At 45.4% G+C, this 13,756-nt stretch overlaps 1 protein-coding gene across 1 annotated transcript in view; it reads left to right on the top strand.

Moving 5' to 3' along the window:
• LOC106576444 (ankyrin repeat and sterile alpha motif domain-containing protein 1B) overlaps nt 1-13,756 on the top strand; it is a 309,496-nt gene that overhangs the window by 141,635 nt on the left and 154,105 nt on the right. The window contains 1 exon segment of the mRNA XM_045699996.1: nt 2,997-3,150. Within this exon segment, the coding sequence (XP_045555952.1) occupies nt 2,997-3,150 (154 nt within the window).

Genomic DNA, 13,756 nt, shown 5'->3' on the forward strand with positions numbered 1-13,756 from the left:
ACATGTCCTGCAGGATGGTAGCTCCAGGGACGTGACTGTAGTATCAACAGATTTCCTATTTGGGTTACCAGCCTGACACACACACACACACACACACACACACACACACACACACACACACACACACACACACACACACACACACACTGCTAAGAGACTCCTAATTAGTGGCCGGAGAAGGACTCTTTTTGTCTGTTCCCTTCCTGTGGCAGACACACAAGTTCCTCTGTGTCCTATCTCTCCACAGATAAAGAGAGAGAGAGCGAGGGAGGAGAGAGGGAGAGAGAGGGAAAGAGAGGAAGTGTGTGTTTAAGACATCGTCTTGTTTGTGTTTGGACATGGAGCTCATTGCGTGAACCTACTCAACCTTCTCACCCCCTACACCAGGAAGTGGAGGTGAGATCAACTATTAACAGGTAACACAAACTGCCTTAGCACCTCTGAGTTGACTTGGTATGCAGATGGTGGTGTGGCGTCTCTGGTGCGCTGGCGTTTTACACACTTTCTGATTGAGTGGGAGTCTGGAGAGGTGGGGACTGGGGAGTGGGGGACTAAAGTGTCTGGTAGTAGAGAATGGCTCTCGCTTTGAGTTGAACGACTTTTACCTATTTATATAGAACAAATAGAACAAAATTGTGTTTGAGAGAGAGACAGGGAGACCGAAAGAGAGGGAGGAAATCCCTGCTTCAAACCCACTGTAGCATTCTTCCTTCACTTCCTCTGAACCAGCCCTTTTCTCGAACTCATTTTCGACCCTCCTTTCCTCGGGATTCAGTAAAACTGTTGTAGTTACTGTGAAGTAAGTTGGAATGTATCCACTAGGCTTTCATCTGTTTCTCCCTCTTTCTCTGGTTCTCTCAGTTCATCGCTGCGTTGCTCTCGTCTGTTTTATTCTCTCCGTAGTAAGTTTGGAGTTCCTCCACTGCCTCTCTCCCTGAGATGGCTGGGTGGAAGGGAGATAGGGAGAGGAGGAGGGAGAGGCTGAGGTGCTGGTGTGTTCTTTACACAGGCAGACAAGTAAACTTGAGAGATGAAGAGAAAAAGAGAGAGAATAAAAAGTCAGAGAGTGGGATATTGGTTTCTAGATTTATGTCAAAAAAGTATCTTTCAGAGAGAGAGAGAGAGAGAAAGACAGAGAGAGAACGTGAAATAAGAGCAGACAGAGCGGGAGAAAAGTGATGAAAGGGATATTGTGACAGGGAGGGAACATGATGTACATTAGGAAGTCAGAGAGGATAGAGAATGAGAAAAGAGAAAGAGGGTTTGATGTGGAGGATAAAGACAGAGGCATTCCTGTCTTCTCCCTCTGGACCACTGCATCCAGAGATGGGTTGCACAAAGAACCCAAGTTGTCTAATAAGCCCCAGAAGGGGAACCCATGATAGCGCCATACTATTACTGTGTGAAACCACGTGTGACTTCACCGGCTGGTACTTTACATGGGCTAGAGTAATGTGACTCATTCAATAGACCTGCTGGTCTTTTGTGTATGTGTGCAACACGTGGTTGTGTGTGTGTGTGTGTGTGTGTGTGTGTGTGTGTGTGTGTGTGTGTGTGTGTGGTGGTTGTGTGTCTGTGCAACACGTGGGTGTGTGAGAAAAGGAGCACACAGACTGAAGTTTTATATTAGCTAGTGTAATAGGACACATTGAGTAGTGAACGTGTGTGTGTGTGTGTGTGTGTATACACGAGACAGATTATCTAGGGAGTGATCATTCAATCAAAGATGATGATTCATCTTCTCTGCATGCGCTCAGTGCGTGATTGATGACCCAGTGGTGTCTGGGTAATGTAGTAGAAGCAGCTAACAGGAAGATGAATGGCTGTCGGAGTGAGACAATGAGGCGAAGAGGAGGGGGGCGTCGATAGGGTTCAGGGGAAATTAACACACCAGGGGTGAGTCATGGACAACGCCACGCCCCCGTCGCCACGGCGGTACCACGGCAACCAAATATGGTGGGGTGACCCGGGCGACGTCGCAGTAATGATGATGGAGTGGTGCATTATGGGAAACACAGGCATCTATTGCCCATGTGTCTCTGGTGAGAAATGTCTGTCTTTCCTGTGCCCTCCATTGCTCACTGTTGTTTTGATTTGGCATGGGTGCACATATGCCATATAGACAGGGACATTTAGTTCCAAGGGTTTTTCTGTCAACCCGCTGGGTCTCAACCTTTTCATACTGTCACAGGAATAGAACAACATGAAACTGGTTGCACACAGGACATCAGCCATTTTGGCTCAGTTGCAATGGAGTCATTGAGGGATGATCTCATGGTTTCTTCTATTTTGACTTGAAGGGAGCAACATGCAGTTTTTCTCAGAAACCACACTTGAGGCCGTCATGCTGTCTGGTTTTGCACTATGTCATGTGACGGGCCGGAGGCCTCAGCGAGGGTGATGGTTATCTCCTCTCAGTAGTAGAGGGGGACCCTGGGATATATGGTCTCCAGTCTTTCTACTATATCAACATCTGGTTACACAGGGTTATAAAGAAAGAGAAAAGAATAAAACATACTGTCACAGTGTTGCCCATTAGCTTATTTTTTGTTGCTAAATCTGTGTATTTCTGTGTATTTTCTATGTATTTCCTCTCTGTCATTGCTTATTTTTTTGTTGCAAAATCGGTGTATTTCTGTGTATTTCTGTGTATTTGCTCTATCTGGTCGTGCCTGTGCTTATTAAATCAATTGCAGTACAATCAACTCCCTAGATTCAGCAGGGGAGCAGGCCTGAACAGTGTTTAAATTGAACCCTGTCCTTGAGGTGGATGAGTTATGATGATGGGTTGTTTGTCTGATCTGATGGTACCAAGGGCAGTAAACAAACATTGTTGATTCAACGTTCAAGGTTATACATTGAACATTGGCCGTGCTTGTCAATGTACATACACAAATATTCTGTCGTTTCCACACGTGAAACTACCCACGACATTCTCACCATGTTCCTCCCTCTCTCCCGCTCTCTCTCTTTCTCCCCCTCCCTCCCCATATCAGGACTCGAAGCGCTCGGCAGAGATCGTACCGTCGCCCTCCCTTGACGTGTTCTTACCGGAGGATGAGGACAATCCGTATGAGTCCGTCACCACCGCCGTGACCCGCAAACCCTGCTCGCTGGACATCGGCCTCTTCAACGCCTGCCCCCTCAACGGTAAGGACACACCCAAACCACCTGTTCAACAACCTCTGTATACTACATTCACCTCCGTCACCGTTGTCAGTACCGTCACTGCTGTAGATTTTGAATATATACTACCTGTCGCAAGTTTTAGAACACCTACTTATTCAAGGGTTCTTCTTTATTTTTATTATTTTCTACATTGTAGAATAATATTGAAGACATCAAAACTATGAAATATAACATGGAATCATATAGTCAACGAAAAAGTGTTAAACAAATCAAAATATATTTTAGATTTTAGATTCTTCAAATAGCCACCCTTTGCCTTGATGACAGCTTTGCACACTCTTGGCATTCTCTCAACCAGCTTCATGAGGTAGTCACCTGGATTGCATTTAAATTAACAGGTGTGCCTTGTTAATTTGTGGAATTTCTTTACGTCTTAATGCGTTTGAGCCAATCAGTTGTGTTGTGACAAGGTAGGGTGGGTATACAGAAGTTAGCCCTGTTTGGTAAAAGACCTTGTCCATATTATTGCAAGAACAGCTCAAATAAGCAAAGCGAAATGACAGTCCATCATTACTTTAAGACATGAAGGTCAGTCAATACAGAAAATGTCAAGAACTTTGAAAGTTTCTTTAAGTGCAGTCGCAAAAACCATCAAGCGCTATGATGAAACTGGCTCTCATGAGGACCGCCACAGGAATGGAAGACCCTGAGTTACCTCTGCTGCAGAGGATAAGTTCATTAGAGTTAACAGCCTCAGAAATTGCAGCCCAAATAAATGCTTCATAGAGTTCCATATGTGGAATTTCATATTTTTGATGTCTTCACTATTATTCTACAATGTAGAAATAGTAAAAGAAAAACCCTGGAATGAGTAGGTGTGTCCAAATTTTTGACCGGTACTGTATATAATGAAGTAATAACAGGAACAACAATGGTCAGCTCCGTAACAACAGTCACCTCCGTTACCATTGGCCACACCGTCACAGTCGTAGATGTTGAAATTGTGAATGAAGTAAACAGTATCCAGGACAGTGGTGAGGGTCACTACCGTAACCACAGTTACCCCTGTCACCGCTGTCTTAACCCTCACAGCTATTGGATGTGAATAAAAGAGATCTGGACTGAGTGATGTTTCATACTGTAGGATATCTGGAGATCAAGATAGACCAAACTGTCGCGCAGTCACCACTCAGCAGCAGGTCCACATTCTCGTTGTCATTGATACCATATCCGCTCTGTCAGTGTGTTTTTCACGAGGGCATAGAACTCCTTTTAGTTCTAAGCCGTCACTGCCGAAGCCGTCGCAGCACAGTGCCCAGGGTTCTCATTTTACTCTCTACCAATACCATGGTGGGCTACACCACGGGTTGTCCTGGCAACTGTGCCTCTACCACACTCCCAGTAAATAGGTGGTGAGTCAGCGGTGGGTTGTCATGGTAACTGTGGTTGAATCACTCGTGGTGAGAGTCAGGCTGTTTGTTTTTTGGTTGGATTTTGCTGTGTGATTGACTTCTAATGGGTAAAGGAAACTTACATGCAGTTGTATACATCTCTGGTGTGTGTGGAGCTTCTTCATGTCAGTCTACAAGGACAGTCACTCTGAGTCACTCCTTCACACACACACACAGACTTCAGAGGTGAGATTTCTCCAGGGGTCAGCTCAGGAGGAGTGCTAACTAAACTAATCAGAGGACGGCTGGGGGAATCAGGGATTCCTGCATTTAGCCCAATCACTCAGATCTCTAATGAGACATGACTGTGAGCCACTCACACGCTCTCTTTTCTGGGGAGAGAAAAGAAACAAGAGACAGAGAGAGAGAGAGAGAGAGAGAGTGAGAGAGACATGGAGAGAAAGCGAGAGATGGAGAGAAGGAGTGACTGAAAAAGTGCGAGAGAGACATGGAACAAGGAGAAGAGCCCAGTCTGGGGCTGAACATTTCCCCGGTATTTTACAAATGTTCCATCCCAAGAATAAATCACTTTTCTCCCGGATAACTCTGTTTTTCCTGACAAAATTGCAAGCGTATAAAGCGTATCTGTCACGCCCTGACCTTAGAGATCCTTTTTAGTCTCTATTTGGTTAGGTCAGGGTGTAACTAGGGTAGGCAATCTAGGTTTTCTATTTCTTTGTTGGCCGGGTATGGTTCCCAATCAGAGGCAGCTGTCTATCGTTGTCTCTGATTGGGGATCATACTTAGGCAGCTTTTTTTCCCACCTGTAGTTTGTGGGATCTTGTTTTGGTACTGTGCTGTTTAGCCCTACTAAACGTTACATTTCGTTTGTATTTTTTTTTTCCTGTTTTTTTTGGTTTCATTTAATAAAGAAAGATGTATGCCTACCACGCTGCACCTTGGTCCAATCCTTCCAACAACGATCGTAACAGAAGATCCCACCACAAACGGACCAAGCAGCATGGCCAGGAGGAGCAGACATCCTGGACATGGGAGGATATCTTGGACGGTAAGGGATCCTGGACGTGGGAGGAGATCCGGGCCGGAAAGGATCGCCTTCCATGGGAGCAGACGGAGGCCGTGAGGGAGGAGGAACAACGATGATGCCGGGGTTCGCGACCATGAGGGAAGCCCGAGAGGGGCACACGGGGTGGTTGGCGGAGCCAGGGTTTGAACCAGAGCCAACTCCCCGTACTCACGAGGGCATCCACAGCCCAGTGCGTTCTGTGCCAGCTCCCCGCACTTGCCATGCGAAAGTGGGCATCTGTCCGGGTGGCGCCGGCTCAGCGCGCCTGGTCTCCAGTGCGCCTCCTCGGTCAAGGACGTCCTGTGCCGGTTCTACGCACCGTGTCTCCAGTGCGCCTCCACAGCCCAGTGCGTCCGGTGCCAGCCCCCCGCACTTGCCGTGCTAAGGTGGTCATCTGTCCAGGACGCCTTGTGCCAGCTCTATGCTCCAAACCTCCAGAGAAGGTCCGCAGTCCGGAGCCTCGTGCGACGGTCCGCGGTCCGGAGCCTCGTGCGACGGTCCGCGGTCCGGAGCCTCGTGCGACGGTCCGCGGTCCGGAGCCTCCTGCGACGGTCCGCGGTCCGGAGCCTCCTGCGACGGTCCGCGGTCCGGAGCCTCCTGCGACGGTCCGCGGTCCGGAGCCTCGTGCGACGGTCCGCGGTCCGGAGCCTCCAGCGACGGTCCGCGGTCCGGAGCCTCCTGCGACGGTCCGCGGTCCGGAGCCTCGTGCGACGGTCCGCGGTCCGGAGCCTCGTGCGACGGTCCGCGGTCCGGAGCCTCCAGCGACGGGCCCCCGGTCCGGAACCTCCTGCGACGGGCCCCGGTCCGGAGCCTCCTGGGACGGTCGGCAGCCGGAGCCTCCAGCGGGGGTTCCCATTCCGGAGTCCCCGGCGACGATCTACGGTCCGGAGTCCCCGGCCGCGATCTACGGTTCGATTCCTCCGGCGATGATAAACGTTACATTTCGTTTGTATTTTTTTTATTTTTCCGGTCTTCATTTAATGAAGAAAGATGTACGCCTACCACGCTGCACCTTGATCCAATCCTTCCAACAACGATCGTAACAATATCAATATGTCTGGCTTTGATCAGCATGAAATTCAAGCCTGATGCTACCTGAGCCTGATAAGCCATACATTAAAGCCATTTTATGAGCCATACATTGAAGACATTTTATGAACCCAAGCACCAAAAAACCCAAATGATTGTGCCGTTATCCAAGACATAGTCTATGTATACCTGGAATAGGATAAAGCAATCCTTCTGACCCCCCCCCAAAAAAAAAAAAAATATATAGATGTACTATTGTAAGTGGTTGTTCCACTGGATATCATAAGGTGAATGCACCAATTTGTAAGTCGCTCTGGATAAGAGCGTCTGCTAAATGACGGAAACGTAAACGTATTACAGTATAGGCTACCGCACATTACGCACGACAGAAGAACAAAGCCCATAGATGTAGCTAGCTACAATGCATTCGGAAGTACTCAGACCCCTTGACTTTTTCCACATTTTGTTACGTTACAGCATTATTCTAAAATGTATAACATTGAAAACAGGTTTTTAGAAATGTTTGCAAATGTATGAAACATATAAAACAGAAATACCTTATTTACATAAGTATTCAGACCCTTTGCTATGAGACTCGAAATTGAGCTCAGTGCATCCTGTTTCCATTGATCATCCTTGAGATGTTTCTACAACTTGATTGGAGTCCACCTGTGGTCAATTCAATTGATTGGACATTGTTTGGAAAGGCACACACCTGTCTATATATGGTCCCACAGTTGACAGTGCATGTCAGAGCAAAAACCAAGCCATGTGGTCAAAGGAATTGTCCATAGAGCTCAGAGACAGGATTGTGTCGAGGCACAGATCTAGGGAAGGGTACCAAAAGATTTCTGCAGCATTCTGCGGCCAGCTCTTCTTAGAGCTGGCCGCCCGACCAAACTGACCAATTGGGGGAGAAGGGCCTTGCTCAGGGAGGTGACCAAGAACCCAATGGTCACTCTGACAGAGCTCCAGAGATCCTCTATGGAGATGGGAGAACCTTCCAGAAGGAACTCCATCTCTGCAGCACTCCACCAATCAGGCCTTTTTGGTAGAGTGGCCAGACCGAAGCCACTCCTCAGTAAAAGGCACATGCCAGCCCACTTGGAGTTTGCCAAAAGGCACCCAAAGGACTATGACCATGAGAAATTCTCTGGTCTGATGAAACCAAGATTGAACTCTATTCCACATGTTGTTGTGTTACAGCCTGAATTCAAAACGTATTTAAAATATATTTTTTCACACCCATCTACCCCACAAAGTGAAAACATGTTTTGAAACGTAAAACGTGTTGCAAATGTATTGAAAATGAAATACAGAAATATCTGATTTACATAAGTATTCACACCCCTGAGTCAATACTTTGTAGAAGCACCTTTGGCAGCGATTAAATTTTTTATTTAACCTTTATTTAACTAGGCAAGTCAGTTAAGAACAAATTCTTATTTACAATGACCATCTGTGCAACTCCCTATGGGACACCCAATCACGACCGGATGTGATGCAGCCTGGATTTGAACCAGGTACTGCAGTGATGCCTCTTGCACTGAGATGCAGTGTCTTAGACCACTGCGCCACTCGGGAGCCCAATTACATCTGTGAGTCTTTCTGGGTAAGCCTATAAGAGCTTTCCACACCTGGATTTTGCAATATTTGCCTATTATTCTTTTCACAATTCTTCAAGCTCTGTCAAATTGGTTGTTGATCATTGCTAGACAACCATTTTTAGATCTTGCCGTAGATTTTCTAGTAGATTCTTGAACAGGATTATCTGTTTTGGATGCAATTTGAATGGAATTGATGGAGAGAGAGAGAGACTGCGAGAGAGTGCTCACTTGCACTCTGATTTAAAGCAATGATATTCGAGTGATAGGCTGTTTTAAAACAAAAAAATTATGTTTACAAATAAAAAAATAAGGTGACCCCAAAAGCCAGATGGAGATGTGTAAATTAGACACACATTCAGTGTTTATATTAATGTAGCATAAACTATGTTGCAGGAAATGTAGGCCTACCTGTCACAAGATGGAGTTACCATGATGAGATGAAACATTCATTGTAAACTTACTGAGATGCGCTGTCTGTCCCCACCCTGAGCGTTGATGATTGGTCATGCAGATAGCAGAGAGAAGGCTGTAGAGAAGCAAGATTTAGACAATGCATATCATTTAATAGTTCCATTTCATGTCATGCTGTTCATAGAAATAATTTATTATAATATACCGATTTCTCTCAGTTATTTATCCCGGGAAAAGGGAGTGGAGTTTGGGCTGTAAATCTCAGTAAATCTCAGTAACCCGGTTCCCAGTATTCAACCCTAGCCCAGTCACATGCTGTCCTATGCTGTAGTTAGCTGGCAGCGCAACAGGCAGCATTAGTTTTAAAGGAAAGATACCTGTCCTCAGAGATGATGACTAAGTCAGTAGCATCCACCAGAAATAACCCTTCTGTCTCACAGTATGCATTATGTCTTAGCGTTGCACTTTCCCCTGCCACTGTATCTACTTAAATGTACTCCTCAATCTCTTTCCCCCTCTCTCTCTCTCTCTCTTCCCCCCCTCTCTCTCTTTCTCCCCCTCTCTCTCTCTCTTTCTCTCCCTCTCTCCCTCTCTCTCGTCCTCTCTCCTTCACAATGTAAGATCACCTCAAACGGACCATTCACAGCCACTGTGTCTCTGTGTGTGCTGCAGAAACACATAGGCTCCACATACTGCATAATGAAACCTCTTCAGCACAACAGGAAACGTCAATGGGGGGGAAGACGCAGCACAGTAGCAATCTGTCCCCATGCAGTTACATTTACCAAACAGCTAGAATAGTAAGGGACTCTTATGTACTGTATAATCTAGCAGCGTATAAAGGAGCCCACAGACAGGGATATTATGGGTCTTTTGAAAGCAGGGTGTCTTAATATAGTGACGATGAGGCTTAGAGGCCTGCAATCACGTACAGGGCAGGAGACAGAAGGCTAGCTATCACCGCTAAGTGGTTAGCGGTAATGGCTATCGACTCAAGGGTAAACACATGGGCTACTGCAGCCACACACATACACACACTCACCAAATATACGCAGACAGGCGCGCACACACACGCACACACACACCAGAAAAGACTTCTTGACACACACAAACTTTCATTTTCAATTGACCCTCCCACAGCATCTACTCCTCCCTTCCTCCGATCCAATGCTTCCACTCCTCTCTGCTCCCCCCCTCCTTTATCCTCCTTCCCTTCTTTCCCTGAGGCTAAAGCCAAGATGTCGTTCTGTTCCAGTCCATTTCCCCCCATGATGAAGCTCTGGAGGTGACATTTGGGTAATTGTGCTCTGACTAACCAACGACAACACGAAATAAGAAGCACAACTAACTCTCCAGGCTCTGCCATTAGAACAGTCATGCCCCATTGAGTATGGGCAAGGAGGGTAAGGAGGGGAGGGGTGGGGTGTGGGAGGAATCGTGAGCCATACACACACGTTACACACACACTTTCACTCCTCCATCCCTCCCGCGCTCTGAGATTTTCCCCGCCACTTGTTGGCAGCCATTTTGTTTGAATCATTAATAAGGAGTGGTGAACTGCTCATGAATATTCACGTCTAATTGACCAACCACCTGTGTTCATGCATACAGAGTCAACACCATATCTCTCTAGAGTCAGAGGCTGGGGTTGTGGAATACTACCAAGATGGATATTATTATCAGTATGGCAAGGCTGAACACTGTCAAATGATCATGAGACCAATACGGTAGGAGACAGATGGTACAATATGTTTTTCATATCAAGAGGGTAGACTAGGTTTGAACACAGCCTATACAATATTACTATGCTAATAACTATGTTTCTACTGAGCAAAAAATATAAACTCAAAACCTTGAAGTACCTAAGGTATACTTGGATCGGCGTTGAAGGATTTATGACAGTCAGCTGTTTGATCATAAGTTGAAGCAGTTGTTGTTAGTTAGTACAAGGCTGGAACAAAACCATACACATCCTGTGGGTCTCCAGCAATAAAAATAAAAAAAACATCAAAATTGTTGGGATAAAGTCTGCAAACTTTTAGCTCAAGGCTTATTCCTTCAGCGGCAGATCCTGGCTTGAAACATTGTTTTTGTTTACTAGGTGACTCACAAGAAAACTTCCAAATCCGTCTGAGAACCACTGATCTGTGATATGAAAAAGGCCAAGATAATAGCACATCTCTGAAATGGTTTTAGATTGCTCTGATAGTGCCATCGAGCTGAAAGTTGTTAAAGTTCTGGGCCTATTTACACAGACAGCTGAACATCAAATGACTAGAATCACCCCCTCCAAATTATGGGCTGTTAGAATTGCACATGATTTCATGTTCCTAAACATTCTTTCAGATCTTAGAACTTTCATAGGTTAAAGTTCAAGTGTGGACACACCGATAAAGACAGAGAAAAGAGAGTGTGTGTGTGTGTGTGTGTGTGTGTGTGTGTGTGTGTGTGTGTGTGTGTGTGTGTTAGCATTTTGTCAGGTGCCCAGTTGTGGTGCAAGCTTTTGTTTTGCAGTGTTAGGATAGTTCCAGAGAGGGTGGTTTCGCTCTCTGGAAGTCCAGTTTGGATGCTCTTTCCCTGGGTGTGAAGTATCTGGGCTACCCCTCTCATCCTGTCCGGTTGGAGGTTCTCAAGCCTATTCCGTGTGTGTGTGTGTGTGTGTGTGTGTGTGTGTACCATAGCTGTTTCAAAGTAGCATGTTGTTTTGTTGCACATTCGACACTGAAGGACAATCCTGTATGAGATGTAGCATTGAGAGGCAGACCTGTAATTGGTGCATTCTGCGACAAGGTAGTGGGAGCTTAACTTTAATTGGTTAATGGGGTATGGCATTGGGAGCATGTGAGCTGTACAACTGTACACACAGGCATTAACCCAAACACACACAAACACGCGCATAAACACAAACAAACACACACATACTGTACATACATACACACACACCCTATATAGCCCCAGGATAATATCCCACCAGTACATACTGTACATACATACACACACACCCTATATAGCCCCAGGATAATATCCCACCAGTACATACTGTACATACATACACACACACCCTATATAGCCCCAGGATAATATCCCACCAGTACATACTGTACATACATACACACACACCCTATATAGCCCCAGGATAATATCCCACCAGTACATACTGTACATACATACACACACACCCTATATAGCGCGGGCATATTTTTTCTTGAGCGGATGGTCGGGGGCAGGAACATAATTATAAATAATTTGTAGACTGCAAATTGGCTGCAAGAAGCCCAAACAGATATAATATTTGACTAAAACATAATCATTTCAAAACTTGCTTATATTTGTATATAATCACATATATCTCCCTATTATGCGTGGGAATACTTTATAACAGATTTCCTAAATTAAAATCACTATGAGCTGATTTGCTGGTCTTTTTACAGTCTTTTATGTTTAACAAGTTACATTTTGCTCAGGAATCTTGGGGGGGCAAATAAAATCACCCGTGGGCCAGATTCGGCCCGCTGGCCGCCAGTTGGGGAACCCTGCTGTACTGCATGCCTGCATTAACTAGCTGTACAGCTGGTCTGGCCTATGAACACAGACTGGTCTGCCTGTGCTGCTAACACAGACTGTCTTTGTAACACACACACACACCCTCTCATCAATCATCAGTGCTGACAGGCTTATTTACGCTACAGGAAAATACCATATCTGTCTATATTTATACCTCTGATCACCTCTCTCTTTCTTTCTATTTCTATATCTCTCGCTGTCTCGCTGTCTCTCTCCCCCCTTTCTCTGTCTCTCTACCTATCTTCTCTCTCTCATACAAACACTTTCTTCCTCCCTCTCGCTCCTCTCTCTGCTGTGTCTCTCACTTATATAGCCCGCTCTTTCTCTACCTCTCGCTACATCTCCTGTCAACTACCTCCCTCCCTCAGACTGTCTTTGTAACACTGGATACACACACACACACACACACACACACACACACACACACACACACACACACACACACACACACACACACACACACACACACACACACACACACACACACACGTCAATCATCAGTGCTGACAGGCTTATTTACTCTACAAGAAAATAGAAAATACCATATCTGTTTATATGTATCCCTCTGATCGCCCCCCCATCTCTCTCTCTCTCTCTCTCTGTCGCTCACTGTCTCTCTTCCTCTGTCTCTTTATCTCTGTCCCTCTACCTATCTTCTCATACAAACACTTTCTTCCTCCCAGATAGGTTTGGATGGTATACTGTATGTACCAAGGGGTATTCAACACTTACCATACGAGGTCCAGAACCTACTGGTTTTCTGTTCTATCTGATTCATTAATTGCACCTACCTGGTGTCCCTGTTCTACATCAGTCCCTGATTAGAGGGGAACAACAACAAAAAAGCAGTGGAACTGGCTTCGTTGTCCAGATGTGAGTTGTTCTATACCGTCAATACTATTGAAACAATTTCTTATAATTGTTTTATACATTTCAATATAAACTCAGCAAAAAAAGAAACGCCCCTTTTTCAGGACCCTGTCTTTCAAAGATAATTTGTAAAAATCCAAATAACCAGGAGGAGATGCACTGCAGTACTTCTACACCTGCATTGCTTGCTGTTTGGGGTTTTAGGCTGGGTTTCTGTACAGCACTTTGAGATATCAGCTGATGTAAGAAGGGCTATATAAATACATTTGATTTGATTTTTGAGTACTTAATGCAGCTGGTGGCCACACCAGATACTGACTGTTACTTTTGATTTTGACCCCCCCTTTGTTCAGGGACACATTATTCCATTTCTGTTAGTCACATGTCTGTGGAACTTGTTCAGTTTATGTCTCAGTTGTTGAAGCTTGTTATGTTCATACAAATATTTACACATGGTAAGTTTGCTGATAATAAACGCAGTTGACAGTGAGAGGACGTTTCTTTTTTGCTGAGTTTATATTTTAGTAATAAGCATTTCACCACACCCGGAATAACATCTGCTAAATATGTGTATGCGACCAATAAAATTTGATTTGATGTTATATATTTGTTGTTACTTTTTAAGTAAATGCCTGCAGTCAACTTGTGCAATACGTTAGGACATGGCT

This window comes from Salmo salar, chromosome ssa17 (genome assembly GCF_905237065.1).
Source record: "Salmo salar chromosome ssa17, Ssal_v3.1, whole genome shotgun sequence".
NCBI classification, from domain to species: Eukaryota; Metazoa; Chordata; class Actinopteri; order Salmoniformes; family Salmonidae; genus Salmo; species Salmo salar.